Source organism: Acanthopagrus latus, chromosome 12, assembly GCF_904848185.1.
Source record: "Acanthopagrus latus isolate v.2019 chromosome 12, fAcaLat1.1, whole genome shotgun sequence".
In the NCBI taxonomy this organism is placed as follows: domain Eukaryota; kingdom Metazoa; phylum Chordata; class Actinopteri; order Spariformes; family Sparidae; genus Acanthopagrus; species Acanthopagrus latus.
The window spans coordinates 11659708-11687376 of record NC_051050.1 but is presented as its reverse complement, the minus strand read 5'-3'; the positions used below and the strand labels follow the sequence as shown (position 1 = coordinate 11687376).

At 42.0% G+C, this 27669-nt stretch overlaps 1 protein-coding gene across 2 annotated transcripts in view; it reads left to right on the top strand.

Moving 5' to 3' along the window:
* LOC119030009 (RIMS-binding protein 2-like) overlaps positions 1–27669 on the top strand; it is a 70598-nt gene that overhangs the window by 17110 nt on the left and 25819 nt on the right. For both annotated transcript variants that reach the window (XM_037117303.1, XM_037117304.1), the window contains 2 exons: positions 21341–21430; positions 24128–24250. In XM_037117303.1, coding sequence (XP_036973198.1) covers positions 21341–21430; positions 24128–24250 — 213 coding nt within the window. The remainder of the gene's footprint in view (positions 1–21340; positions 21431–24127; positions 24251–27669) is intronic.

The window sequence follows — 27669 nt, the reverse complement described above, 5'->3', positions numbered from 1 at the left end:
TCTGATGTATATCAGGGAGGGCCATGCCAGCCAGTAATCTCATTTGAGTCATTTTCTGAGAGTTAATCCCAGGCAGAAATTTGGAAATGAGTTATACTTTCTCCCTGGTAGTGAGTGGATCATATTTAAATGATAACACCGGTGTTTTTTTTTTTTTTAGTTTTCCCTATGATTATTATTGCTCCAGAAACCCACAGCCACAAACACAAGCTGCTACAGTCTGATCTACTGCAGCTTCCTGACAGATCCCTATTTTCACATATACTGATATAAACTTTACTTTAAGGAGAAATATGTCACTTCTGCTGGGGGCTTTCATTATCTCCAGGAAAATCTAAAAAGTACATATTTCAATCTATGCGGTCATAATTTCAGGTATAAATAATTCCCTTGTGTTCACACCAAAGGTTCCATACAAAGGCTGTTTACTGCAGAAGGATAGTTCAGAGTTTGTGTTTTTTTTAATTTAGGGATTAAAATGTTAATTTATCTTCACTATTGTTGCTCAACCTGTCTGCAGCAGTGAGCACCAAGGTGCTGACCTCCACTGTCAGGTGTGATGTAGTGTAATTAGTCTGCTTGTTGACTGCTGACTGGAGGAAAAATGTACTCTAAAGGTGCAGTTTGAAAGAACCTGTTGAATTCATACTCAAAATAAATAGAGAGCAGTATATCACTATAGTAACTGCTAACTGCTGCTAACTGTAGCTGTTGTTAGCTAGTTAGCTAGCAGTCTTGACTTTGGAGTTTGGAGAACCCTGGGAGTGTTGATGGTTTACACTGCTATGAGCTATACACCGCGACGGGCTGGGGTTAGCAGCTTGGAATACTAACTTTCATAACGCAAAACACTGACATCATGACGATAAAACTCAGATTTTATGTTTTTTTCTTCATATTCTGTTGATAGTTTTAGATTTTACATATTGAACCTTTCCATTACTTAATGAAAGTAAAGAGAGGAGAGTGGAAAAAGAAGAGCCGCAGGGGAAATAAGTGGAATCTCTGGTTAGTGCTGAATGTAGTCAGAGGCTGATCTGAAACAACATCTGAAACAGATGCACTTGCACTGTTGCTCACCAGCTTAAGGCCAACAGAAACTTGCTTTGCTCTCCATGTGAACACAAGCACAATTTGGATTGAATTAAAGGTGGAGCAATTCTAAGGATGGAGGATTCTAAGGAAAGGATGTTGATTGTGAGTCTCATTCTCAGGTCTTAAAAATACAGCTATGGGTTATCATGAATGGCAGCGGCCTTGTGAGCAGTTTTGAAGTGTAATAAACACAAATCATATCTGACTGGAATTTGGCCTAATTGTCCAGGACGTTAAGATAGTGCAGGACATTTAGACCAACACCAACTTAAACTCTGCTTTACCAGAACTTTACTCATTGAACTACTCATTAAATGTTATTAAGCCAGTATGAACTGGTTTATAATTGCTCATACTTGACATAACCACAGTGAAAGAATGTACCTCGCAGTGCTGTTTCCTGGGCAACTACTGCTGTAATCCTTCTTTGAGTTGGAGCTGGCTATAGAAAGAAAAAAAAAGAGAAGATCTGTGCATACTGGCAGAATTGGGTTCATACACAGACAGTTACATAAATGTCCAGCATTGGCTTGATTTCAGAGCATACGCTGTCAGTGTCCGAAACAAATTTGCGGTCCATCTTGTGGGAGTACTGAATCATATTAGCTTTAAAAGTGGAGGGGGGAAATAAAGTCTGTTGCATCAGAAGGAAAATGTGCTAAAAATATGGCACTGTCAAAATGTAGGGCCCTCCTGGATTAATTGAAAATCCCCTTAACCGGATTAAATCATTTTAGGGGCTAACTGTGGTATACCCGCTCTCACTCTCATACATACACACGCATAGACACGCATGAGCCCCCACAAGTAAGCTGATGTCAATATGATATAATTACTCATTGTGACAAGGCAGTGTAGGCAGTGTGATAGCAAGTGTGTTCTGTGTTGTAGTTAAAGGCTAAAAGCTGTGAAACTGTGAGGATTAGACTTGGAAGAGACTGCAAATGGAATAATTGGTCGCATGGGGATAAAATTAAGCCATGCATTTCATACATGTAGAAAAGGGTTTGGGTTGTGGGTTTCTCAGTAACATTTACATGAAAGCCCTTTAAATAAAGTTGAAATATCTCAGCAGGGCTTTTATTAGAGTGGAGAAGAATCACAGAGATATATGCTGTTATGAAGAGGTAACTGAAATGTTTTTGATCCACGTTATAGACAGCTGCGGTATTTTGGATTCCCAGTAGAAAACAATAGATTTTTATTTGCAGTGCTAGCATGTCATAGCTCTATGAATGTGCTGTCGGTCAGCTGGAGCTCTACTTTGATTCAGACCGAAATGGCTCAACAACTAGAAGATGGATTGCCACTAAATGAGGTGCAGACATTTAGGATTCTCTCAGGATTGTTTAGAGTTACATGGTGATTCATTAACGTTTCATCTGGCAACATTACCCAATCAAAATTTCAATCTGTCAGCTGGCTTGGTTTGTGACTAAATACCAGTAAAAAAAAAAAGACACTCCCACCAGCCTCAGTTGTGCTTTTTGTTAAGTGCCAAGAAGCAAAGTTGAACTGAGATTAAGACCATGGCAAAAATCAACAGCAAAATATGAGCTTGTTAGCATACTGATGTTAGCATTTTGCTCAGTATACAACCTCATAGACTTGCTATCATGGCTGTAGACTCTTGGTAGACTTCACAGTGTTTTTCAGAGCACAAAATATATTATAGTGCAAAATGCAATGGGCAAAAAAACACTGAGCCTACCTTTATTATTTGCTATAAAAACCAAGTGGCAAACCACAGTGGTTTGTGGACAACTGTTTTGAGGCCGTTGAGTTTGACATTTCAGCTGTAGCCATCGTAATTTTTGGAGCCAGAAATGACCATAATTGAAAGAGAGAAGAGTGGGAAGGATATCCTTCTTGAATCTGACTGAAAACCCAAGGACACGCCCTGACAGACAATAATTAACAAGATAATAAATCAAGTGAATAGCAGGGTCACTTTTGCATAAGAATTAATACAGTAAGGAGGAAACCAGTGCAGTTGCCCACTGATGGCCAGTAGGAATAATACAGTTTTAAGGCACTTTTACATTGGCTTCACTTTTAATATGTTTGTGATTTAATGCCCAGGCGAAATCTAAATAATAATGTAGTTTTTTTCTTCTAAATCGTTGCATCCTATAATATAACTATTAAGTGTTCTAAACCGCTCAAACTGTTGCTTCTCGATCTGTGCTGATGCTCAGCAGGCGTACAATAGCAGCATTAATTTGAGTCACCTTAGCAACGGAGTAAAGAATAAGTTTACTCATCAGATTTTATACTGTGACTACTGCAATGCCACAAAAACAGGGCAGCTTGAATTTGCCCCCATGGGACAGAGTAGACCTCATCTACATGTCACCCCCCCAGCTCACCAACTGTATATTATGAAGTGTATTAAAAGTGCAAGCAACAAACAACTTCAGACTCCAACAAACATATATCTTTTTTCCAGATGATGTCAGCACAGAGAGCCACTTCATATATATATATAAAAAAAAAACATTATAAGAGTAACATGCAACATTATACATTAAATCTTTCTTCTATAATCTATGACAAACCTTGACATCTAAAGCTCTAACATGTTTATTTTAGGGTGGCGAAAGTGGCATCAGTCAAGGCCCCTCTTCAATTAGTGTCATGATTTAAGACATGAATTTGGGAGCGGAGGAGAGGAGGGAGGGTCCATCCGACAGCATAAGCCAGCATCATGCAGGCTGCTGTCATTTCAGTCAATTTGGCAGACAGGCAGCAAAATCCAGACGTTGGTTGTACAGGGCAGCTTTCCAACAAACAATCCTTATTTGTGTCCCAGACTCCAAGATGTCTGCTCCCTATTGCCAGTGATACCTCTCCTCCTAAACAGTAGCTTCTGATGTAGCTGATGGTTGTAGCAGTGGAGCTGGCTGATTAATTCAACAGAGTGGATTTCCGCAGCTCGCTGCACACGCGTACACAGCGCGCGCGAGAGAGAGGGAAAGGGGGGAAATTGAGCAGAGGAAGAAAGAGAGAGAGCGAGCGAGAAAGAAAGAGAGCGCGGAAGAGAAAAGGAGAAAATGATGGAGGAAGGGTGTTAAGGAGGAGGGTCTTCGGGGGTGGGGAGAGAGTGAGAGGAAAGGGAGAATAGGAAGGAGAGAGTGTGTGGAGAGGGGGCGGAGGATAGAGAGGAAGAGAGAGAGAGAGAGAGAGAGAGAGAGACACGCAGGCCCCGGAGCTGCTACTGATGCTGCTGCTGCTGCTGCAGCCGTTTGACTATTCCCCACCCAGAGAGAGCAGGGAAGAAGGGAGGAGATCAGAGCAAGGAAGGAGGAAGGAGTGAGCGGCACCTCTGTAAAGATGCTCCTGTGCTAGCCAACACACACGGTAAATACTAATCCTTTATCACCACTCTGCTTCCTCTTCACCACTGCTGTATATCTCTGTCTCTGCATCACTGGCCTGAGTGTGTTTGTGTTTGATTTAGCTCTGTTGAGATCCTATATATAGTGCACACGGTTAGCATAGCCAACAGCTGGGGAAAACCTGTCTGTGCAGCTGCTGCAGGAGGAGGCAGACGTCCACGGAGAGGTGAGAAAGCAGAGGCGGATCTGTACATTTTGTGTCTTCTGGGACTTAATGTGGAAAAAGCAGCATGCAGCTCTTCTGTGTTTCTTGACTGTAGCAGAGCCACCTGTTTGGAGATGTGTGGGTGTGTGCGGTGTGTGTCGAGGGTTGGGGGGTGGGGTTACGGTGTATGGGGTAATGGTGTGTTTGTGGCTCGGAAAGGTTAGTGTATGCACGCGAGTGGCTGTGTGTGGATTTTTTTCAGAGAGTGTAAAACAGCGCTGCCTTCTTTTTAGAGGGCTGTCACATTATGAATATCATCTCCCTGTGTAGTACGTGTGCACATGGGAGCATTATTTGCCGAACACATATGTAGACACATGTTCACATGATCACTTAGACACACCGGGAGAGAGACAAACGTGTGGTGCTTTGTCAAACAAATTGATTTTTTCTGTGTGTGTTTGTGTGGGTGCGTACGTGTGTGTGTGTGTGTGTGTGTGTGTGTGTGTGTGTGTGTGTGTGTGTGTGTGTGTGTGTGTGCGTGCTTTGACGTTATTGGCTTCAGTAACCTGAGCTTTTCCCAGTTCCTGCCTGCGGAGGGGTTGCCAGGTGTTGCCGATGAATATTAACCCACTCCTGGATGATTGACATTTGCTCTCCACCAGTTTATTTATCCTCAGGAGGTAAAGTCTGCTGCTGAATGTGTGTGTGTGTGTGTGTGTACACATGGCAAGATAGAATGCTCTATAGTTCATTAGGCACATCTATAGTAGCTAAAACTAATGCATTCTAATATCACAGCCCTTCAATTCTGTTGAAACTGATATAACTTTAATCCATTCGGAGACTGTAGATTGTGGTGCTGTTGAATTGTACTACATTATACTGAGAGGTTTTTCCAATATTTTGACAACCCAAAGAACGAAACCCAAGGAAAAGTGCTGTGTGCATTTAGAATTTTTGGTCTACCCTCACTGATACATTGCATCTGTCTTTTGGATTCTTCCCTGCCTTGTTGCTAAATGCTGCTCATGCCAACTGTTGTGTCTTTTGTTGCTGCACATATCACTTCCGCTGTGGAGGATTTTTGTGGGAACACTTGTGTGTCAGTCAGGTGTTTAGAGCTGTGAAGCATTACAGCTTTTAAAGATCTGTAAGTACTGTTACCAGTAAGCAAAATGCCACTTAAGGTTGGTAAAATTAGGAATTTACTTGCTTTACTGGGCTAGTGCTAAAGACGAGTAAGGCACATGGTTTTTCTCTGCACATGGTGATGTAAGTAGTTAATACTCAAGTACATCCCGACCAGGCAGGTGATAAGGGACAATAAAGTTTATCCCTGCCAATGAAGATTTATTTTTGAATTGGGTATATTGAGTGAAACTTCTGTGTAAGCTTACAGGACGAACTGCACAACGTAGATTTTCTTCAGCCGATACCAATAATAATGATTAGCTGCCTGTCATTGTCAATACTGATGAAATAATGGATAGTTTAACCTTTTTAGTATTTTGAAAATAACCCTACGGTAATAAAGGCTAGTGAGCAAAGATGGATGATTGCATATATTATCTTCTTCTTCTTCTTGCTCATTTTCTTCTTCTTCTCCTTCTTTGTCTTAGACTTTATTGGTGGATTTTATGCCATCTTTCAAGCTGCCAGTAAATAGGCCATGACTTCTCTACATATCATGCACCTCTAGTTTTTGTCCCAGCTTGAAAAACTTTTGCAACAAAAAGGAAAACTTGACTGACAGTAGTACATTTCTCATCATGTCTCGCTGTAATCCCTTCATCAAAGAAAACTTCGTCCTGTTCGTGGATATATTATGAGCATGGCGCTTGTGTGAAGGAGATATCCTGATGAGTCTCCTTGATTAGCGGAGTGGTTGTTTTTATCAGGCCAAGATAGAAAGCAAAGCTAACCCCTTTACTGCCAGCAGCTCAGCAACTGCTTTCATTTCTCTGTTGGCTATAGATGTGCTAGTATACATGCTGAAAACAAGTGCGTGTGTAGGTCAGAATACACATGGTTCATATGCCTGTACCATACGTATGTCTGAATATATGGCTGTGTGGGTGGGTGACAGACCAAAGGAGAAACATGGCAGAGGAGAGAGAAAGATGCGGCGCTTGAACGGCTCTGTTCAAGTCTCTTTTTGCAGCATTTTCTGTAACTTTCTCTTACTCGCTCACTCTCTGTCTGGCCTCTGTTATCTCCCGCTTTATTAGACGAAGGTATACAACCATGGAGCAGAATTACTGGGAAAAATCTTACGTACCTGTACACCAATCCTGCCCCTCTTGCGCCACTCTCCCATTTCTTCGTCCACTTCTTCGTTTCCATGCGGCAGACTGGTTGTCTGTGCCAGCTGACGTTCAGTTGGATGCCAGAGGGTGAGAAGGAGGAGAGAGGGAGGAAAAAGATAGGGGAAATGAAACTTGTGTTTTCAGTCTCATGGCTGATTTCCCCGCTCCTCTCCAGAGATTATCAGTAAGTCTGGCAGCCAAAAGGCAGCCTTCTTGACTAATCAAAATGTTCCTCAGGACATGCAGGCACCATGGTAATCCCCGAACGGTAACAGCCTGGCAGGGGTGTGGCAGCACGTATCAATAGACACATATGTGCGCTAATAGGTGAAGTAGCGATTATTTTCAATATCAACTATTCTGCAGATTGTTTAATGCCTAATCATGACTCATTTTGTCAAAAAATGTCCGGAAAATTGCACAAAAAAAAGGCTTGTCACAATTTTCCAAAACCCAAAGTGACGTCTTTATATTGATTCTTCTGTCAAACCGGCAGTCAAAAGCCCAAAAACTCTTCATTTACTATCATAAATGATGGAGAAAAACAGCAAATCCTTAAGATTGAGAAGCCGGAACCAGCAAAGGTTTGACACTGATGCTGAACTGAAGCGATTAATCAATCATCAAAATAGTTGCAGATTCAGTTTCTTATGATCAACCAAGACAGACACGGGCATACCCCTCTGTACATTACATGCTCATAGACACAGATTACATGCCTTTATACACACTTACCATATGTTCACTGTAGTGTTAACGGAGTGTGTCCGTGCTAATAAACACCCACATCTTGCACAGGCGATTCTCTGCTGTGTATTGTACATTGGATCCAGTTTTTTCTGCTCTGTGCACTGTTTCATATCTTCGTGTGCTCCCGCTCACTGAGCTTCTTTGAAATACTAACTGCTCATTCATCCTGCTGCTTTAAATAGCGACCAAATAAGGTGGCTTTTGTTTGCAGTGCTTGTACACAGGCTTACATTCATACGATTCAAAGGGCATCAGATATGTTAGATGTGATAGTTCATTGCTACTTTTTATCATCCCGACACACCATACCTGAAAGAGAACAGTTTCTATAGCAACCTCATCATCCCCTCCCCTCACCCCCCACCTCTGTTTAGTGTGTGTGTGTGTGTGTGTGTGTGTGTGTGTGTGTGTGTGTGTGTGTGTGTGTGTGTGTGTGTGTGTGTGTGTGTGTACACGCAACCCGTGTAGCTCCGAATGGGAACACACACGGCTGAATATGAGTGAGTACCGTATTGATTGCTAGCATACACACCATAAGTGTTGATGTCATTTAGCCAGCGGGGCAGGCAGAGAGGGAAACAATAAAGGAACATTTCCTCTGCACTTTTCCTGGCAGCTTTTCAAGATACACAGAAGTTATATTAAAAGAAAGACACAGAGCACTGCAGAGGGAGAAAAAAGCAACAAAAAAAGAGGAAAAACAGGAGGGTGGGGCAAAGGAGCCAAGTAAGAGGAGGAAGAGAGGGAGCATTAGAAGTAAATGGATGTCTGATTGAAGTGATAATACAAATACAGTTTGATAAAAAAAATAATATGAGTAGCACTTGATTTTGTTTTGTCATGCAATTGGTGCACTCCCCGCATCTCTTGAAATAAATGGTTGCTGATGGGGTGGGTGATATTTATTCTATGTATATAGAAGCAATGTGAGTTAGGATATTTTATCATGCTTTACCACGTGATTCTTCTTCATCCGCCGTCTGCATCTCGTAACTGAGTATCAATTAAGGACAAGTGTACAGAGTCCTCTGGCTGACATCACTAAAAGCCTCCCCACCCAATTTATACGACGTTGTTTATAGTTGGGGCGTTATACGTGTAGGATAGTGTACAAGACCAAAGTGCCCTTGCTCAAACATAAATTCGACATGGCACTGCCAGGCTAGGTGAGCCCTTTAGTGCAGGATCATGCTGCTAAAAGGCCTGTTAATTCCCCCTCACTAATTGTCTCCCACTGTCATCTGTAATTCTTTATTTTTTTTTTTTAGGTTGTCTTCTCCCTTTCTGTCCCCTTTTTCTCCTTGGGCTCCTCTTTCGCTCGCGTTCACACTCTCCTCTCAATCTCTTCCTCTAAATAACTTCCTGATTACATTCTCTTGCCTAAATTGCACCTGTCTTGTGCCTCTGTCTTCCTCTACATTTTCCTTCACTCAACCCTTCCATTATCTTCTCTTTCTTTTCAGTCCCCAGTGTTCTGTGTCTGGAAAGGGCTTGAATGATTAAACATAGGACGAGAAGCCTTTGGTGGACTGAACACCAAGGGCACCTAGATGGAGGGAGAGAGGAGTGCACAATGTCAGACAGACCAGCCTGTTCGGATACAGATGACATGACAGGACGTGTGCTCCTGTAACTGTCACCTATTGCTCCGTGCCACTGAGTCCTGCTCACTTGAGACCTAAAGCTCGGTCACATGCGCCTGCAATGCAGTTTTACAGGTGGACACTATGGAAAAGGTCCATATTTGTATCACTGCAAGTGCAAATACAGCTGAGAGGAGCCTTTTTTTGATGTGAAACAGATCTAAGTAAGTAAGTGTATTTAAATTCCAATGTCTCATTATCAGTTGGTACACTCTCCAGAGATCTGTGAGCCTGACAAGAAGGAAGTCAGCGAGAGATTTAAACTGGTGCTTTGCATGTTTTGGTGAAAGGCTAGTTATGTAGTCATGGTAGCAGTCCCAGTTCTTTTTTTCCCCCCGATGTTGCACTGCAGCTGCGTTGTAGCGCTGCTCACACGAGGCACCATTTGGTAGTTTTTACACTGCTAATGTATAGTGAAAAAAATGCAATGATTACAAATGTTACGTGATTCACAATACAAGTGTTTGTTGAAATACAATCAAACAGGCAGGATTGTGTCAAGTGCAAGAGGAACGGAATAAATGGAATATGAGTGACTACTGTTATACTGACTGCAGAAACTAAATGCTTGATCTTCATTTTATGCAGAGCTCAGGGGAACACCCAGTAGACACTTGTTAGCCGACCTGAGAGGCTTTAAGTCAATTAAGAAATGTACTCAGGGACTTCAGTGCCTGATAGATAAAACCAAAAATATTATAATGAATTCTAAACTCTGCTGGCAGCTAATGGAAAGATGCCAACACTAGCATAATGTTCTCTTTGTCTTTGTTAGAAGACGGTCAGCAGCATTTTGAAGCATCTGCTGATGAGTGGAAAATCCTGCATGTTTTTGCACTGATTAGCAGTGCAGAAGTACCTTACTTTGTCCTGATATGCCCTTTTTGTAATGAGATACACAGGAGGTGGTGTTTCGGATTGATTTTTTCCCTACCTATAGCTCTAAATTGTAAACCCTCCCCATTGCAAACCAGCGGTGAGGAAACCTCTGCTAAGGCTCCGTCAGTGTGTATTCCTAGCATACTGTACAATTTAGCAACTGTGCAATGGGGTCAGATGTAAATTATTTAGCACTCGTGCAGTATGTTTTGCTGCAGATTGGGGTCATGTGAGCATGCATTTATGGGTATTGTGTGTGTGTGTCTGTGTGTGCACTCATAGAAACGTGTGTGTGAGGAAGAGTGTGTCAATTTGAGTGTGTTTTTATAGCATTTATGTGCATGCCTGTGTGTTTGTGTGTGTGTGTGTGTGTGTGTGTGTGTGTGTGTGTTTGCACTTGTGTATTCTGAGCTTGAAGGTCCATCCAAGCATTATGTGAGCATGAAGGCCCATCGAAGCACATGTAATCCCTAACCAGCTCTTGGGCTCCTCATTAGCATTACACTGATCTTCCTCAGAACTTATTTTCCAGCCCTCTGATATTGTGTGTGTGGCTGCAGGGAACAATAGGTCCTGTTCACATCAAATGTGTTATGTCATCAATGTGACTGCAAGCTTTGCTGCCCACGTCATGGGAGCCCTGTTTGACTCCCTCTGCCTGCTCCCACAGTATGTACATACAGGACACACACACACACACATGCATGCACACACACGCGCGCGCGCGCACACACACACACACACACACACACACACACACACACACACACACACACACACACTTCAATGTGCACACTCCCATGCCCTAATATTCCCCCCCATGGGGCATATGAACTCTCAAGAGAGGCTAATGTTTCCCCCAGAGCGTCCTCCATATACAGTGCAGCTGGAGCACCTCGACATATCGCACATAGTTCACAGTCAAAGTTGATGCGTGCACATGTGCTCCATCTTTCCCCCTGACCCCGTTGAGACCGCTTTCAGTTTAGATTTAGATCCGATTGGAATACAGCGCAGTTTGTATCTGGCATCAGATGTCTACGCTTAACCACGAGGAAACACTGACTGCCACCGCCACCAGCATTAAAGGCCCCTTTTACACAGTGTGATTTAAGGCTCTCCCAGATGATACTTGAGGGTAATGAAAGGAACATTGTGAACTCTTTGGTTGTCAATCCAACATTTGCCACTTTTGGTGACCAAAGACGAGCTGCATCAAAGTGTAAGACCCAAGATCCAACAATGTGAGAGCCTCTATGACCCACATCTACACTCTAACCAACCAGGATGTGTCATAAAATGAGAATACACTGGTGAACCTGTACACTGCTACTGCTGACATTTTCAAATCATGTTATTGTATAAATGATATGATAATATTGACAATATTGACACTGTATTGATGGCAGATGTTAGGTCTTGTGGATCTTTTGTTTATCAGTTTATATAGCTGCCTCTCACTTTACATCAAGTTTTTTTGTTTTTTTGTACACACGATTAACAAAATAAAGATGATTACTCCCTTGCTGAGACTGGCTAAACACCCTTTTTTTGATGTGTAAAAGTACGCTATGGACAAAGCTTGATGTTCTTTTTGCTACATTTCCAAAACTTGAGTGGCGCAGAGAGAAGATGTGAGTTGTTCTCTGTTTACAACTTTCACCAGACATTCACTGACAGCTGACATAACACAGTCTGTCACAGATTACAATCAAGACTTGCTCGCACAGTGCGGCATTCAGTGATCTTCTAAAATTGTTGTGTAATTGCTGTATTATTGAGTAATGCCCACCAAAAGTTTCCAGGACTCAATATAACATAATTAGAAGTCTGGTGGTTGCATCTCTCTCTATCATTGTCTGTCATCTCTCCACTATTGTTATCTAATCAAAGCATCAATCTAAAATACATTAGACTCTGCTTATATGCTCATTGCAAATGTAGACGGCAGCACTTGTGGCTGGCAAATTGCATATACAGTTTTTAATACAGGCCTCCCACACGTTCATGCATTAGTGGCAATTATGCTGTTTGTCAGATGAGTGAAAAGTGTCTAAATGAATGGGAGAGGAAATGATCTCACATTCAAGTTTGGTTTACACAATACACAGCCAATGGCGCACCTGCTCGAGAAATAAATAAGCTCTTTGGTATCTCGCCTCGGATGTGTGCCTAAAACTTTGAGTTGTTTCTAGGGCCAACACTGTGTGAACTGTACATCCAACACGTACACGAGCGCGAGTGTTACAGAAACGAAGCGCAGCTCACATGAGTAACAGGAGAAGCGACAGAGGAGGTCGAAGAGTGAGGTGAATGAGGATGTGCGTTACATGGAGGAGAAGTTAATCTCTCCTGACGGTAGCGCCTGCCTCTCCCTGCCTCTTCTCTGTCTTCTCTCCTCCATAAAACTCTGGATTGTCTCCTGCTCTGTGGCAGAGGCAGGCAGTGGAGTTCACACACACACACACACACACACACACACACACACACACACACACACACACACACACACACACACACACACACACACACACGACAGGATGTGGAAACAAAGCTGTAGCTGTTTGATTTTCGCTCAAGAGAAGAAGTGAGCAAAACTCGACACCACACATCCCAGAAGGCTCTGTATTTGTGCACAGATTTGAGTTTAAGAACACTTCTTGATGAGTATTTGCTCGAGCACAATGGAATCTTCTATACAGTGATTCCTTCCTTGTAAGAAGATTATGCATGTGCATAACATTCCCGCTGCTGCATTGACCTGATGTGGAGTCTTTTGGACTTGAGACATTGTTAATATTAAACGTCTGTGACTGCGTAGGCTGGCTTTCCATTCAAGCTCCACTTGATCCACATTATTAAATCTGCAGGAGTGAGTCACATGTCTCGCAGTCAGACACTTTTTCAGACCTTTTATTTACATATCCACTAACAAGGGGTTCCCTCAAATTATTTGCGTATTACACATTGTGGGAACTTGCGGCTTTAACTTGATGGAGTGTATATGTGTGTGCGCGCGCGTGCGTCCGCTCATTCTGTGGGATAATTTGTGCCACATGAATCATTTTTAGGGATTTTAAATCCTTAGGATTCAGATGAGAGGTCTGGAACAGTGCGGCTGCAGAGCTTAAAGCTACTGTATGCCTGGAGATGCTAGTTACGCAACTCATTCATGCTTGCATGCGCACACACAGACACCCACACACACTCCAGCTCAAGCTTCACTATATTGCCATTACCCCCCGCCATCTGCGTCCACAGTTGACACTTATTTGAAATGGCCTCATAGGTCTTGTGACATTTTGCGTGTCTGCTCGCACATAAACACATTTACATAAACACATGCGCGCACACGCTGCCACCACAACTGGAGGAGCCACTCATTTATATTTTATGAAGGAGACACCTGTGGAGACACATTTGTGGCATAGGTTGCAGGAATGTCAGCTGATAATGACACTGACACAAAGGGGAGTATTTTGATGGCATGTTGATGAATTATCTATTGATGACATTATGGCGACAAACACCCAGCAGAACTGAGCTGCACTTCATTGTGAGCACCAAGATAAGATGAGTAATGTAATAAGTCCAAAATGGCAACATGAGCCAAGGGTCGACTAAAGAGGTTAAAGGAAAGGTTTGTCAATGCAGCTGTTATGTTGTAGTCGCTCGGATGTCATGCACAAGCTGTAAACAACCGGTAACATAGGATTAGCACCGTGCTAACTGCCTGATTTTAAGATGCTCTTGAGACCTGCGACAGTCCGCCAAGGAAGCTGATGCTTGGTCAAAGATTAAGTGGGATTGATGTCGCACGTTCTTGCAAAGAAGGCGAACACCTACTGGGCCCTTCAGAGGACACACTCTGTGTTACTTTTATGCTGCAGTAAAGACCTTGCCAGTGTTACTTCATAAATCTCTAAAACGTCCCTCATTTTCATAACCAATTCCTTAAGTGGGGATGTACAGTGCCAATGCATGGACCGCCTTAAAGGTGCATTAACCTTCAAAGTGTGTCCTCTTTCAGATACATTATATCATAGGTAGTGATTTTGAGTGGTTTTGTATGTTTTAGTCTGTTTTTTAAGTCCTGTTTTTGTACTTCAGTCAGTGTTTTTTTTTAATTTCATAATGGTATGACTCTAGAAATACACTAGAGGTAGTTGATCCATTGCTGTGAAAATATAATTGTGTGATGTGATTCTACAACTATTTGGTATGACCTCGATTCCAAAGAAGGTGGAATGCATTGAAGCTGTTTGGAACATTCCACAGGTAAACAGGTAAACTGGTAACAGGTGATGGGATCGTGATTTAGTGTGAAAAAGGCATCCTGGGAAGGCTCAGGGCAAGGTTCACAACTCTTTAAAACACACAATTTCATAGCAGATATTACAACATGAGCTCAGGAACTGTTTGTTTGCAGTGTTTGCTCAAACTGACCGCATGATGATTCTCTGCAAAGTCTAACAAATGTGGTGTATTCATTCCCCGTCCGCATAACACTTTTGCAGAGCCGTTTTCTGTGGATGTTTTCAATTGTTTACATCCATGTTTGCCAGCTTGAAGTCTTCTTCTTAGCTGCCTTTGCTGGCCCGCTGCGGCGCTTCCTCACACGACACCACCGCCAACTGTTGAGCGGTAGAAGAGTGCGAAGCTGGTGGCACGGCAGCGCATTGTGTCAGCCCATTGTGCATGTGCATTTGTGTGTGATACAAACAACATGGGGATCCAGTCTTAAAAACGCTGCTGGTGGTCGAAAAACTCCACAGGGTACCTTTAATTTTCAAACATACTCATACATAATTTTTTAAACATACCTCAGATGTATAATGTAAATGTATACGTGGCTGTAATGTCACACATCAGCAAAACCACCAGTGATGTTTGACAGAATTTGTTCTGACTAACATTAGTATTACAGGCTCAAGTTTGGGGAGCTGTCCATGGTCCTGCTTTGGTGCAGGCAGGCTGAAGGTGCAGCAGCTACTGGATGTTGGACAACAGTCAAGGCACCGCTTGAGCACAGAAAAGACTTTGCACAGTCTTTGCGCCCACGTTTACTGCAGAGGTCCACAAAAGTTTAGTGGATAGCAGCGGAGAGAGATATCTGTGCATAATATCACGATGCATCAATAGAATTGAACACATTTGATATGGTGGCGTGAAGTCTTTTGTTGGAGGATCAGTCTAAACAACCAGTGTGTGCTGTACTTAATATGACTCACATGGGAAAACACAGAGCGGATTATGCTTCTATCTCTGGGTTGAAAATGAGGTTTAATTTGTCTCACATGATCTCTTCTCCAAACTTCAGGCATGACCTCCGGTTTAAATTTCAAATGGAGTTCCTGCTGTAAACCTTGTTGCTATTTATTCTCCGTGAAGGTAATATCTTCACCTGCTAAATTTAACGGACACGCCGTACGTCTCTGATTGCCTGTGACTTCACCGGTGCTCCCACTGAAGATGGCAGATGTTGTCAGTGTCTCTGCGTTCCAAGTGGAACAAAGTGTTTCCACCGTAACGTCTGATTAATGACGATCCCCCCAGGGAGTTCAGGGAGAACAGAAGCAGTCCTCTACCCACAAGAATCCCATTTAGAGGCGTCGTAGAAATTGCTGCAACTGTCCTCCATCATCCTCCATCTCTTTGCCATTATAACTTCTGCATTACGGCGACAGGTTTACTCCTATTTGAATACTATAATTCAGCGTGATCCAAAACCTGTGTTTTCTAAACGAGGCAGATCCAAGATCCTGTCTGTGTAATTTACTGTTCGCGTGCAAGAAGCCAGGTTTAAATGTTGCAATTAATTCCCATTAACGGCTGTTTTGTTTTTAAGTAGCACATCCACAATTCGAAAGCTGCAACGTGTCCTTAAATACAAACTGAAGCCTGCGTCTCCGTAGGAAAATACGGCATGTTCAAGATTTAAAGCCTTCACGGCTGGAAACAGCGATGTGGACAGAATTAAATTTACATTTGATTAAACAGAGCTGTGGTGTGCTCTGTAATGAAGAGAGGGAATTATTATAAGATTCTTTCCATTCATATTTAACCCAATTTGGATCAGTATGAATACATGTCGGGAGATCCAAGTGAGTACGTCAAATTGAATCATTTTCAATTACGTTCCGCTCGGCTTCTCGCTGTCAGGTTATCAAAAGCCAAAGGAAAATACCTAAAAACATCTTATGTTGTATGTTGACCTTTTAAATAACTTCCTGGTCTGGTTTGGACAAACAGAGTTCATGTGAAAGAAAACATGATGCTGCAGCTTTTTTTGCAGACTTCCTGACGCAGTGACACAGATTAACAATAACCAGAAGCATTGCCTGAATGTAATATCTCGTAATTGTGTTATTTATGGTACAGCTCTGTCCTTTCCCCTCAACAGGGCCTGATCACAGTAATGTTTTAGTTCCTAACAAATGTTGACTGCCGTAACTGCTACTATGCTTCACCCAAAATGTGGCAAACATGCTGGTGTTTCTTACTCGGATTCAGCTGCACAAGCTTTATTTTTACAGATCCACAAAGGAAAGAAAAGCTAATTAATAGGTTTCTTGAATCACTCTTTGCACACAGCCTTGTCAAATCGGTGAGCAGGTGCTGACGCTGCCGCTCTTCTGTGTTTTGTCTGGAGAACTGCTTTGTCAACTGAGCTTAGTCGGCGACAGTCAACATTTATTCAGGCTTCGGCTGCTCATTGTGAGCTTTGCTTAACTTGCCTGTCTTTGCTCTCAAAGACAACCTGTTACATGAGTTGATCTGGTAAGGCCCGGTGCTAACCTGTGTCCTCATTGTAAGATGAAGGTTAACTTAAGAATGTGTTTTTTGAGCCAAAATCTCCTAAGATGCAAAGACGTCAGGGCTTAAACAAAGAGTAGAAGAACTCTCAGTGTTTTAAGGCATGGCATGAAGACACGCAGAGTAAGCAAACAATGTAATCAGGCTTGAAGTGGTCTCCGTGCTTTACATTACATCAACCACAACATATGGCTCTAGAGGGAATAAGATATAATTATTGGACTATTATTGGATGTAGACTGTTGTTACAGCCCTGTCATTGAGCAATTAATTCAGGCAGCGTTCCCCTCTTCTTTTTGCTATCTGTTATTGTTTCCTAAATCTCCATAGCTACGTGGAGCAACAACAACAACCTACAAGCTCACAACCTACATGCTGAAAATGGCAAATTACCCAAACACATACCTGGTCACTGATGGCACAAACCTAAATAAGCAGCTGTTATTGAGACAAGTTAGATTTGTTTAGATGTTTTTTCCCTCCCACAGTGATAATGAAGGTCTTTCTCTGGTGCCCATGCAGTACTGATGGATGGACACCGACAGTAACTATAAAGATAAGATGCACATGCTGCACATGCGTGATGAAGCCTGTGATGTGTTTGAGTCTTTTAGCTACGTGGAACAACCACTGCATTCAGCTTAAAGAGACAAACTTAGACAGTTTGAAAACTAATCTTATTCACTTTGCTGATACACGTTAGATGAGAAGTTACCGCTCTCCATAAATTGAGGGTACAGTCAGGAGACAGTTAACTCAGGGGAACAACAGCTAGCCTGTCCAAAGCTGATAAAATCAATCCACCAGCACCTCTAAACTCACTATTTAACAATGTAACCTTGTTCATGTAAAGGGGCTCTGTGGAACTTCTCTTTTGTGCTGCTAGCCGGTCATTGGTTAATGTTTGCAGACTCCTTTTGAAAGTGTAGATTAACGACTGTTGCTCTCCGTTAGCTGAGATGAGGGACTGTCGTGGAAAATCCAAGTCCGTCACGAAGAAGTTCACAGTCCTGCAGCATTAAACAACTTAACACAAAACAAATCGCCCACAGGGTTGAGCAGGCAACCGAGAGAGATGGTGAATGTTTCGCGTTTCGTGTCATGTATTCCGCTGACATATGGCCAATAAACAATCGATCCATTCATGTAGATTGCTACAAATTACAGACACAAATCTCCTAATGCAGACACTTCCGTTTAAATTGAGACATAGGAGTCGTTGGTGTGGATGCACAATAGATTCTGGGACTTTGGAAAGCTCATTGACAGGCTGGCCACAGCGAGCAGTACAGATTTAGGGCCAGCAGCTAAATTAGTGGGTTTGGGGAGAGAATGATAAACATGGTGGTGATGGAAGAGAGAGTGCATGCATCAGTTTGTCAGTGTGTGTATGTGCGTGTGTGTGTGTGTGGGGGGGGCTGGATGTGTGTATGTGTGTGTGTTTGGGAGATGAAAAAGAAAAGACAGAAGAGCAAGGAAGAAAGAAGTTGTCAGAGTGAATTAGTCATTAGTAGTGTTGAGGTCTGTCCCTGTTGCCCGTCCACTCTCTCGGCACGCACATATGGATCTCGAATTTCCCGACCGCGTGCGTATCGACACTTTTATCACTCCAACACGGATCTGCACAGAAGTCCTCGGAGTGCTGTAAATCCCCCGTTGAGTTGTTTTTCCTAATTATCATATCCTTTATATATTCAAACCAGATTTCTCTGTTTATTTGTGCATATTGAAGGTCTAAATTGGCACGGAAAATGTGTGCGTGTGTGTGTGTCCCTTGGCTTTGCAGTATAGCACTGTGTTTACAAGATGTTACGGAGTGTTAAGCAGAGCTGTGAATGTGTGATTCACTGGAAGTGGGAGGAAGAGGAGAGGCAGACATTATTCCTGAGGCCCATAAAAAGCAGGCTTTTAAAGGTCATTGTGTTTTTCTTTTTTGATGTTTCTTTGTCTCTTTTGTTAATACACTCTGGCAGCCTCAACCTCTCTCTAAACTTTCTTTAGCCCAGTCTGTCTTCATGTTTGTGTTTATACGTGCCCCCCCCCCCCCCAAAAAAAAAATGTGGACACCCATGTCTCCACTTATCTTTGCAATCTTCCAGTCCCCACTCTTACGGTGTCAGCTACAAGGCCATGTCCGCGGGTGCCTCCGTAATTACCAGGCAAATGCAGAAGAGCACGATCATTTCTGGCTGCTACTGTAGCTAGGTGTGGCTCAGCACACTGAGCGCTCTGTAGTCTGCAGCGATGCGCCGTGTCGACAGCGTTACACAATAAGAGCAGCGAGTGAACTCACTCACCAGTCTCTGTGTCTTCCTGTCCTTGTCTGTTCTCTATCTGTGTCTCGGTTTGATTGTGTCTTCCTCCGACAGGCCTTGCTGTCTCTCTGCCTGCACACGAAGAGATGGATGAACCTGGCTGGCCCCTCACTTTGTCTGTTTTCCTCGCTTCTCCTCTCGGCTAGGGGCTTATTGAGTTCCTCGATTTGTGCTGATAAATCTGATCATAAAACCTGGGAGCCGCGCAATCTTTTCTCGCGCTGAAGCCGGCCTGCAAGGCTCGCTGTCCTCTTTTGGTTGAGTATATCATCGCAATCAGGTGAAAGGGAGCTTATTGCACGTCTGTGTGGTGTATGCTAAAAGACAAAGACCGACAGGCTGGTGCTTTTTGGAGCTAGATTGCGTCTTTTCAAAGTCAGACTGGGTTTCAGTCACTCAGAAATGAACATCTGTTGCCAGTTTGTTTCAAAAATGGTAACTGAACCAAATCCTCTTTTGGAGACTCTAAGGGTATATATGTTATTTAAAGGGTATATATCTTTATTTATTCATATTTTTACATATGATTAATACTATACGTTATTATATACTCGTTATTATTGTACATATACCTACTATCCTAAAAATATATGCATATGCATACGTATTAAATAATACACTTATATATACACATTAAGACACATTAGTCATTCTTATATTGGTAGTCATTGTTTAAATATAGAACAACTTTATATTGCTAAATTGTATATGAACCAGTTGTAGTATTTGTATACATATCCATATACTGTTGAACTGCTGTATCAATTCAATCTCCCCAGTACAGGTACAGGTTAGATAAAGTCTTATCTTATCTTATCTAATCTTATCTTATCTTATCTTATCTTATCTTATCTTATCTTATCTTATCTTATCTTATCTTATCTTGTCTTACCTTAACTCATCTTATCTTAACTCATCTTATCTCATCCATTTTGAGGGAGTATTTTTATTTTTAGATAAATCATTCCTCATCTTGCAGCCAACCTTTTTATCCTGCTAGACGTGCCCTGAAAACAAAAGCTGTGACTGACTCCTGTTGCTTGTTCTACAAAGACAAAACACGAACACAGAACAGGCCCGACTGCCTTTTTTTTTTTTTTTTTTTATAAACGAATGATCCACGTATTATAGTCAGGATGCAGAGAATGGCAATCAACAGTATGAGCGCAGCGCACTAGCATGAAGTGGTATTATGTGCCAGGATATGACCAGTCGCAGTGAAATCACCCTTGAATGCTCAGAGCTGTGATAGGAGGAGAGCGTTGCCCTAGTTTGAGTCTGGCGTAATTATGTAATGCTTGAGTACCTGCAGCACCAGCGGCACGACAACTTCTGAATGTGAATCTGGGCAGTGAGAGAGTGTGCAGACGGGAAACTGCACACCTCTTTCAATCCTTTTTTACGTGATATGCAACCTAATCTCATCTTGAGCTCGCCAGGTTTTACTGACATTATGCACTCATTTGCTTATTTAGCATTCGACTGATGCATTCAGCCATCGACTTCCATCCTTTCATCTCCTCAGTTTGTGTTTCTCTCCTGAATATTTCTCCCTCAAAACCTTTTCCCACTTCCTCTTCCTCTTTCCCACCATCCAGCTTCTTTCCTCTGACCCTCCACCCCTCTCTTTCTCCCTGTCTCTTTCTTCCTGTGGCCCCCCCACCACCACTTCTTCTTCAGCTCTCCCCTTCCATCCCTAATACCACATACCAAATGGAGGGTGACAGTATGCAGCTGTGGGTTTTGTCCCCCAGACAGCATCTTGGGGAAAAGCTTAGCCCCTCGCACATGCATACAGACAGAGGGAGGGATCGGCACAAACCTGAGTCTTTCATCTGTCGCTTATATAATAGTTTTAAGATGGAGTTACGCCGCACGGCTTGCCTCAGTGATGCAGTCCAGGCGTAAAAGTCTTTGCAATGAGGGAGATAGTGTATCATCATGTCACAACACACACGTCTCTCTTTTCCCTCCCTTGTTTATTCCTCAGAAAGCAAAGCTCCATGCTGCCTTGCAGGAGAAGAATCGCCTGAACCTTGAGCTGATCAACCACCACCTGAAGGCGTCCAAGTATGACCAGGTAAGGCCTCACACGACGATGCTGAGTGGTCAACCTGGCCATGATCTATGGCAGGGTCAGTTGTGTTTTGCACTAGCGGTGAGGGGTTACATGCGACAAAATGTCTCATAAATGGCCGTAACATCAGTCATATGTTGGAATCCGTGATCTGTCACCTGCAGCCTTGTTATCACCATCATCACATATGTCATCACGCGTCGCCTCCTCTTTACGTTGAAATGTGTACATGCGCCGTTGCTATCCCTGTGTATTTGCTGGCACAGTCAGCCATGTCTCCCACTCCACACAAGCACACATAAACATGCACACAGGCCCAGACGGAGACAGTCTGTGATGGTAGGCGATTAGCTACTCTGGCGCTAATAGTGACTCTCACAGAGGGGGCAGATTTGACACGTGTCCAGGGACTCAGCTCGGAGCTTTTTGCTCCACCGTGCCGCACAAAAAGATGCCATCTGTGCACCGACAAGGTGGGCACGGAGATGAAAGGGAAGCGGGGCAAAAGTGCGTCCAGTCCCGCCAGATGTACAGGATGAATGAGGTGTGAGTGGCTCGTAAGGGCAAAGATGACATGCAGTGGTCTGTGCATAGAGGGAGAGTGAGGAAATGAAAGAAAAGGATAGGGGTGAGAGAGGAAGAGTGATATTGTTTTGGCAGAAAATAAATTCAGAGTCAGAGTTCAAGAGAATTAACTTTATCTCTGGCGGTTTGAAGGAAAATTAATTAATTTTGACTCAAAATCATAGTGTGTATTACTGAATATTACTGAATAGTTCGAAGATTAATATACAATATTGACGTTCGAATTCTAGTAGTAGTAGTAGTATCTAGTATTAGATTCTGGTGATGGCTGCACAGGATTATTTCTGACTCGTGGGATCCAAACATTTCCAACTCCACGGCATTTAAATGTCTGAAACTCAATTAAACGAAGAAGTTAGATGTAATAAAATTCCTTGGGGTGGTTGAGCAGCAATCTAACTGCACCATAAATTACATTTATACAGCCACAATAACAACAATCGGCTCCAACAGTATTCTAGTAAGTTAGTTTAAAGAAACAGACAATATTCTCCCCCCCCTAGCGTTTCCAAGCAATATTATTGTTGGCACTGCTGTTGCAAAGACAGTCGGATCCTTCTGTTCTCCTCAGAGTAACAACTACCAACAACACAGGACATATGCGAGTTTATTAATTTAATGGAGATGTGAAAGCAGATAGAAATGGTGCCAGGCTGCCAGCCTGACTCGATTCACATGTCGGCCTTTCTTTTCCTGCGAGACTTCGTGCCTGGTGGAAGACAATTTGGCATAGTGAAAGCGAGGTCTAGGGAACAAATCTAAGCGCCAATGGTTTCATTACTTGTCATTAATGTACTTTATAATGATACGTCAAAGCATGACATCATCACTTTTAAACACACAACGGCTGTAGAAAGATGTCGATTTTAAATTGACTTATGAAGGGTGAGTCAATCAAGATGACTCATACATACTGTATATTCTCATGAATCACTTTATTCAATTGAGGACTTTGTTCAAGGATTTTGAATTTTTCTTTTTCGGGTGATGATGTAAAAGTCTGATGACAGACAATCGTGTTTATTCAAAAAACCTGAATAGAAGCTTTGAATTAAAATTTTAATGACATTCAGTACAGCCTTAATTTGGGTTCACTGTTCATGCTACTGTGTCCACCTCTATACAGATCAGCCCTGATGATGAGTCAGGCTGTATTAACCTTGACCCCTTTTAAGAAACATTTGAATATAACCAAAATTTGGAATTAAAAAGCACAGCTAAGGAAATAATATGTATCTGTAAGAGACATTTAAAATACTAAGACACGGTTTTATGATCACTTTTTAGATTTTTGATTTTATTCACTTGTATTGTGTTATGTTTTTTTTGTTGTTTTTTTTTACTCACTTTAACTGATTTCATGTATCATATAAATCATCTTTGTGCTCTCTAAGCAGAATGTAGTATTGTATTTATGGTCTAATAATAATGAACATGCTGCCTTGTGCCACATGATATACTGTAGCTCAGAATGCACTAGAGCCTCCAACTCAGCTGCGGTCATAAATTCCCCAAAACGAATTAACGAGTTTATCTTTTGTGTGCTCGTCTGTTATGTTAGTTAATGAGATGATTGGTGTGTGGATGAGGGATGCTTCTGCCCCATCCTTTGAGGCCACCTTTAGAGGAACCGGCTTAGCTCAAGGCCTCTGACTGATGAAGAGACGGGAGGCAGAACGCTCAAGTCAGCAGCTCTGTCTCATCAAGGCTAAATGGAAATGTGCTGATTAATTTCTCCTCAGACTGTGAACTCCCAATCAACCCTCTAGCCCAAAAAAAAAAAAAAAAAAAATGAAAAAGAAAAAAAAAACAACCCAGCCTCTATTCATAAATGTAAAAAGTAGGTCTGGTGCAAGAACAAACCTCATGAAAATTGCATGCTTGTTTTCCTCTTTTTAAAAATAAAACAGAATAGTGGTTTCATCCTGAAACTCTTCGAGCAACATAGAGGAAAATAAATGGTCTCCGCTCACTAGGCTCTGTTTTTCTGTTTGTTCTGTATGTTCTTTCTTTTGTATTCATGTTAATAATCCATGTTGCTAACCCTACTACTGCTCACTTTATCTTTTCTCTCCTCTTCCCTCCTTTGCATGCGACGTCTGCCTATTCACGTAGGTGAGATCAGATTATGACCAGCTGAAACAGACCATTGCCGAAGTGAGCCAGGAGAGAGACGAGGCCCAGCAGCAGAGGAGCCATCTCCAAGGCAAAGTGGAGAACCTGGAACAGGTTCTAAAGGTGAGTAGGTTCTAGTCTTTCCCCTCATCCTTCTATTTCTGTCTTTCAGTATCTGCTCCCTCCACAATAGTATCTATTTCATATTATTCCAAGTTCCAAATCCAGGGGTGCAAAATAGAGATTTCATCACATTATATAGTGTATCGATTCTTTTGACAATTTTTGACAAAATTTGCTGGTATCTTAAGGGCTTAACAACAAGAGCATTTAACAAGTGTCAAATTCAGCTCGATAAGAATAAGAAATCTGTTTTTCTCATTTCCGTTATTAGCTTAAACCTGCAGCATGTCACACTGTATACATTCACATAACAGCTAGCAGACTTTTCCTTTACTCAATGCAATTACATGCATTTGAAAAAAAAAACCAAAAAAACAAAAACGTTACTCAGCATTGGCTTTAGTCAGTGCATCTCCCTCGGTGTCCAGTTGTTTGTTTGATGTTTGGTTGGTCAGTTGGTTTGGCAGCACGATTACACAAGAAACTACTCTATGGATTTCCAAAAAACTTGGATCAAGGATGTGTGGTAGCCCAGAACAGACCCCATTAACTTTTGGTGTGGATCTGGATAAATGGATAGATCCAGGAAATCTTTGCTATTTTTTTTTTCTTTCAGTGAACAATTCATGGATTTTGATTTGCTTGAAAAAAATGCATTTTTAGGTGGCTGGTATCTGTAGTATGAGTGAGTACAAAAATGGACTGTTGGGCCTTGGTGGAGGTATGTGCTCTACTGAGTGCCACTCTAGTGTGCATATGACATGTCTTTTGTCTGCTGACCCCTCTTTTATCCAAGATATACAAGACATTTCCACACTGCTGATTTATTCTGTGGCTGCTTGTTACACTAACCCTGTTTGAAGTGACATGGTGACACAGATGTGCCGTGGGAATTTCAAAATAAAGGCATACCTTAAAGATGAGGATATATCAATGTTTTTACTTTGTATCGTTGATATTGGGTTTTTGATCTTTGAATTGATACATCAGTTGTGCCCCCGCAATACATACAATACCCAGTGACGACTTGTTTAAATCCTGTTCCTGTTTTCTCACTGAATGACAATTTAATGTCTTTCTTCTAAATCATATTCACTGTACTAGCAACATGGTGCGGCAAGCTTAGAGCTCAGCAGGAAGAACACCTACCTGTGAAGACTAAGTAGTGTTGTGGTAGTAGTAGGTGTCTGGAAAATTCTTCCCAGTAAGAAATGCATTCAGCTAGCTTCAGATAACTTAATAATGTCAGAAAGCAATTTTGAGTAGTGGGGGAGAACTCAGAAATCTGTCAGTAGGTGCTTACTCTACTGAATTTTACCTGGAGAAACTAAACTCTCTGGATTACTTGATCAAAGGAGTTCAATTCAAAAGATTTCAATTTGACGTTTTACGAGATTTAATTATCTTCCGTTATGGATTAGATTATAAAAATGAATCTAAATATAGTCTGGGGGTTGATACTATAAAACTGGAATGGTTTATTACTTGTCTCCTGTTCTTTAGAGGAGAGGATGACTGAACAAATGTCTCTGTGATTCCAGTCTTGTATCATTTTTCCTCCTTTTCCACTGAATCTACCGGTCCTCTTTTTCACTGACATGCCACATATCCTGCTACATTTCTCCAGCGATGCCATCTTCACTCATTCATCTCTAGTTTGGGAGATTTGGAGGCTTTTCAGGTCTGATTTTTGCCTCCTCTTTTATGTGTTTGTCTTTTGAGGAAACTATAGAGGGAAAGTGATGCCACTCATAAGGTGAAGTGTCATTGGTTCCACGGAGAAGCTCCTTTTTCATCGTGTTATGGTCTGCCAATAGTAATCAGACACAGTCTCACTGCTCCTTGAGAGGCAGCCTTATTACAAATCTTCGCCTCCCTGCATCTCCTATCGATTGTCTGTTTGTCAGGATATTTGAGAGAGAAATGTACCCATGTGAGAAACTGACCTGCTGCCTAATACAGCAAAGAGAGGTTTGTCACTTTCTCATTGTGTATTGATTATGAAGACAAAGAGACTATTTAGAGAAAATTACACAGGGCGATGTGGGTGGAGGAGCAGAGATGGAGGAAACGCAACATGAAGAAATAGGAAAAAAGACACTTAATTTTTTTGTGTTCTGCAGTCAAAACTAATGAGATACATAAACTGTTGAGTTTTGTTTCAAAGTCACATGATCTGGTTTATTGTCATATTTCTATGGGAGGGATTAAGAAACAAGTCAGCATGAACACCTCTTATTCCAGACCTTTCTGTCAGACAAGCAGGTGTGACTTTGCATTACAGGAAAATGTGTAGCGGCTCCAAGTGGCCTGTTTCAATTATAACTGAAGAGGGTGATCCATTAAGCTAAACAGGGCTAGGAGCAGCTAATGTAGCCTTAGGCTGCTAGCCTTAAGCAGAGATGAGGTGCAGGCCACAGGGGTCTGGTAGATTTCACATCCCTAGATTTCTTTCATCTTCAACTTTAAGTATTCCGCCCCAGTGAACGCTAACTCAAGTGACACACATCACATGAGGAGCGACTCAGCCAGAGAGGGCTTTGTACAGCTTTTGAACAAATGTAACAGTAGTCTGCAAACCTGTGAACAGACATAGATGTGTAAATAAGTCTGATTCAAGTCCAGGTCTCATGTCTACAGGCCTGCCCAGCAGTAAAGATCACCTGTCACTATAGACTGCTATAGGAATAGAGTCCTAAAACTAGGATACTCAACAAACAGGTTGTTTGGAATGGGTTTTTGGTTAGATGCACTCACAAATCTCATTGCTTCTAATAAATGTCACATCTTACACAGAAACTACTAAATCTAATCACTAGTCCAACTTTCCTTGCAAAATATTCTGACTCAGGTTTCTGAACTTGTAGATTGATCAGTTTTTAGTAAAGTGTGTAGTATAATGTAGGTGATGATGCACTCATGCGACTGTGGTGTAGTTAGCTTATCACCTCTGGCGATTATATTTACCTTTAAAAAAATCATAAAAGTTTTGAAGACTATCTTGCTGAAAAAATATGTAAGAAGAAAAGACTGGCTTTAGTTTCTGTCTCAACATCCCATCACAGTTTTTGATGAAATGTAGGTGAGTTCATCAAGCCCTCTCTGAATGTGCAAGGGTTAAAAAAAATAGTTTTCTCTAAGGCTCCAGTGACAGCCTCTCAGCCAGCCCGGTCCTCTGCAGCTTAGAGCTTCTCTCTGATTATGCAAAGCAGTGGCTGCCTGCTCAGGACACCTCGAAGCCACTCCGGGAGGTAAAGAGGCTTTTCTTTTTTTTTTTTCAAGTAGAGAGAACACAGAGAGAAAATGATGAATGTCAGAGCTTTTCTAAGCTGTCTTTTCTTTTTAAGCCCGCAGAAACATCTTATGGCCTTAACTCGGTTTCTGGGAGATGTGGCAGCTGGTCATGACTCACTGGATAG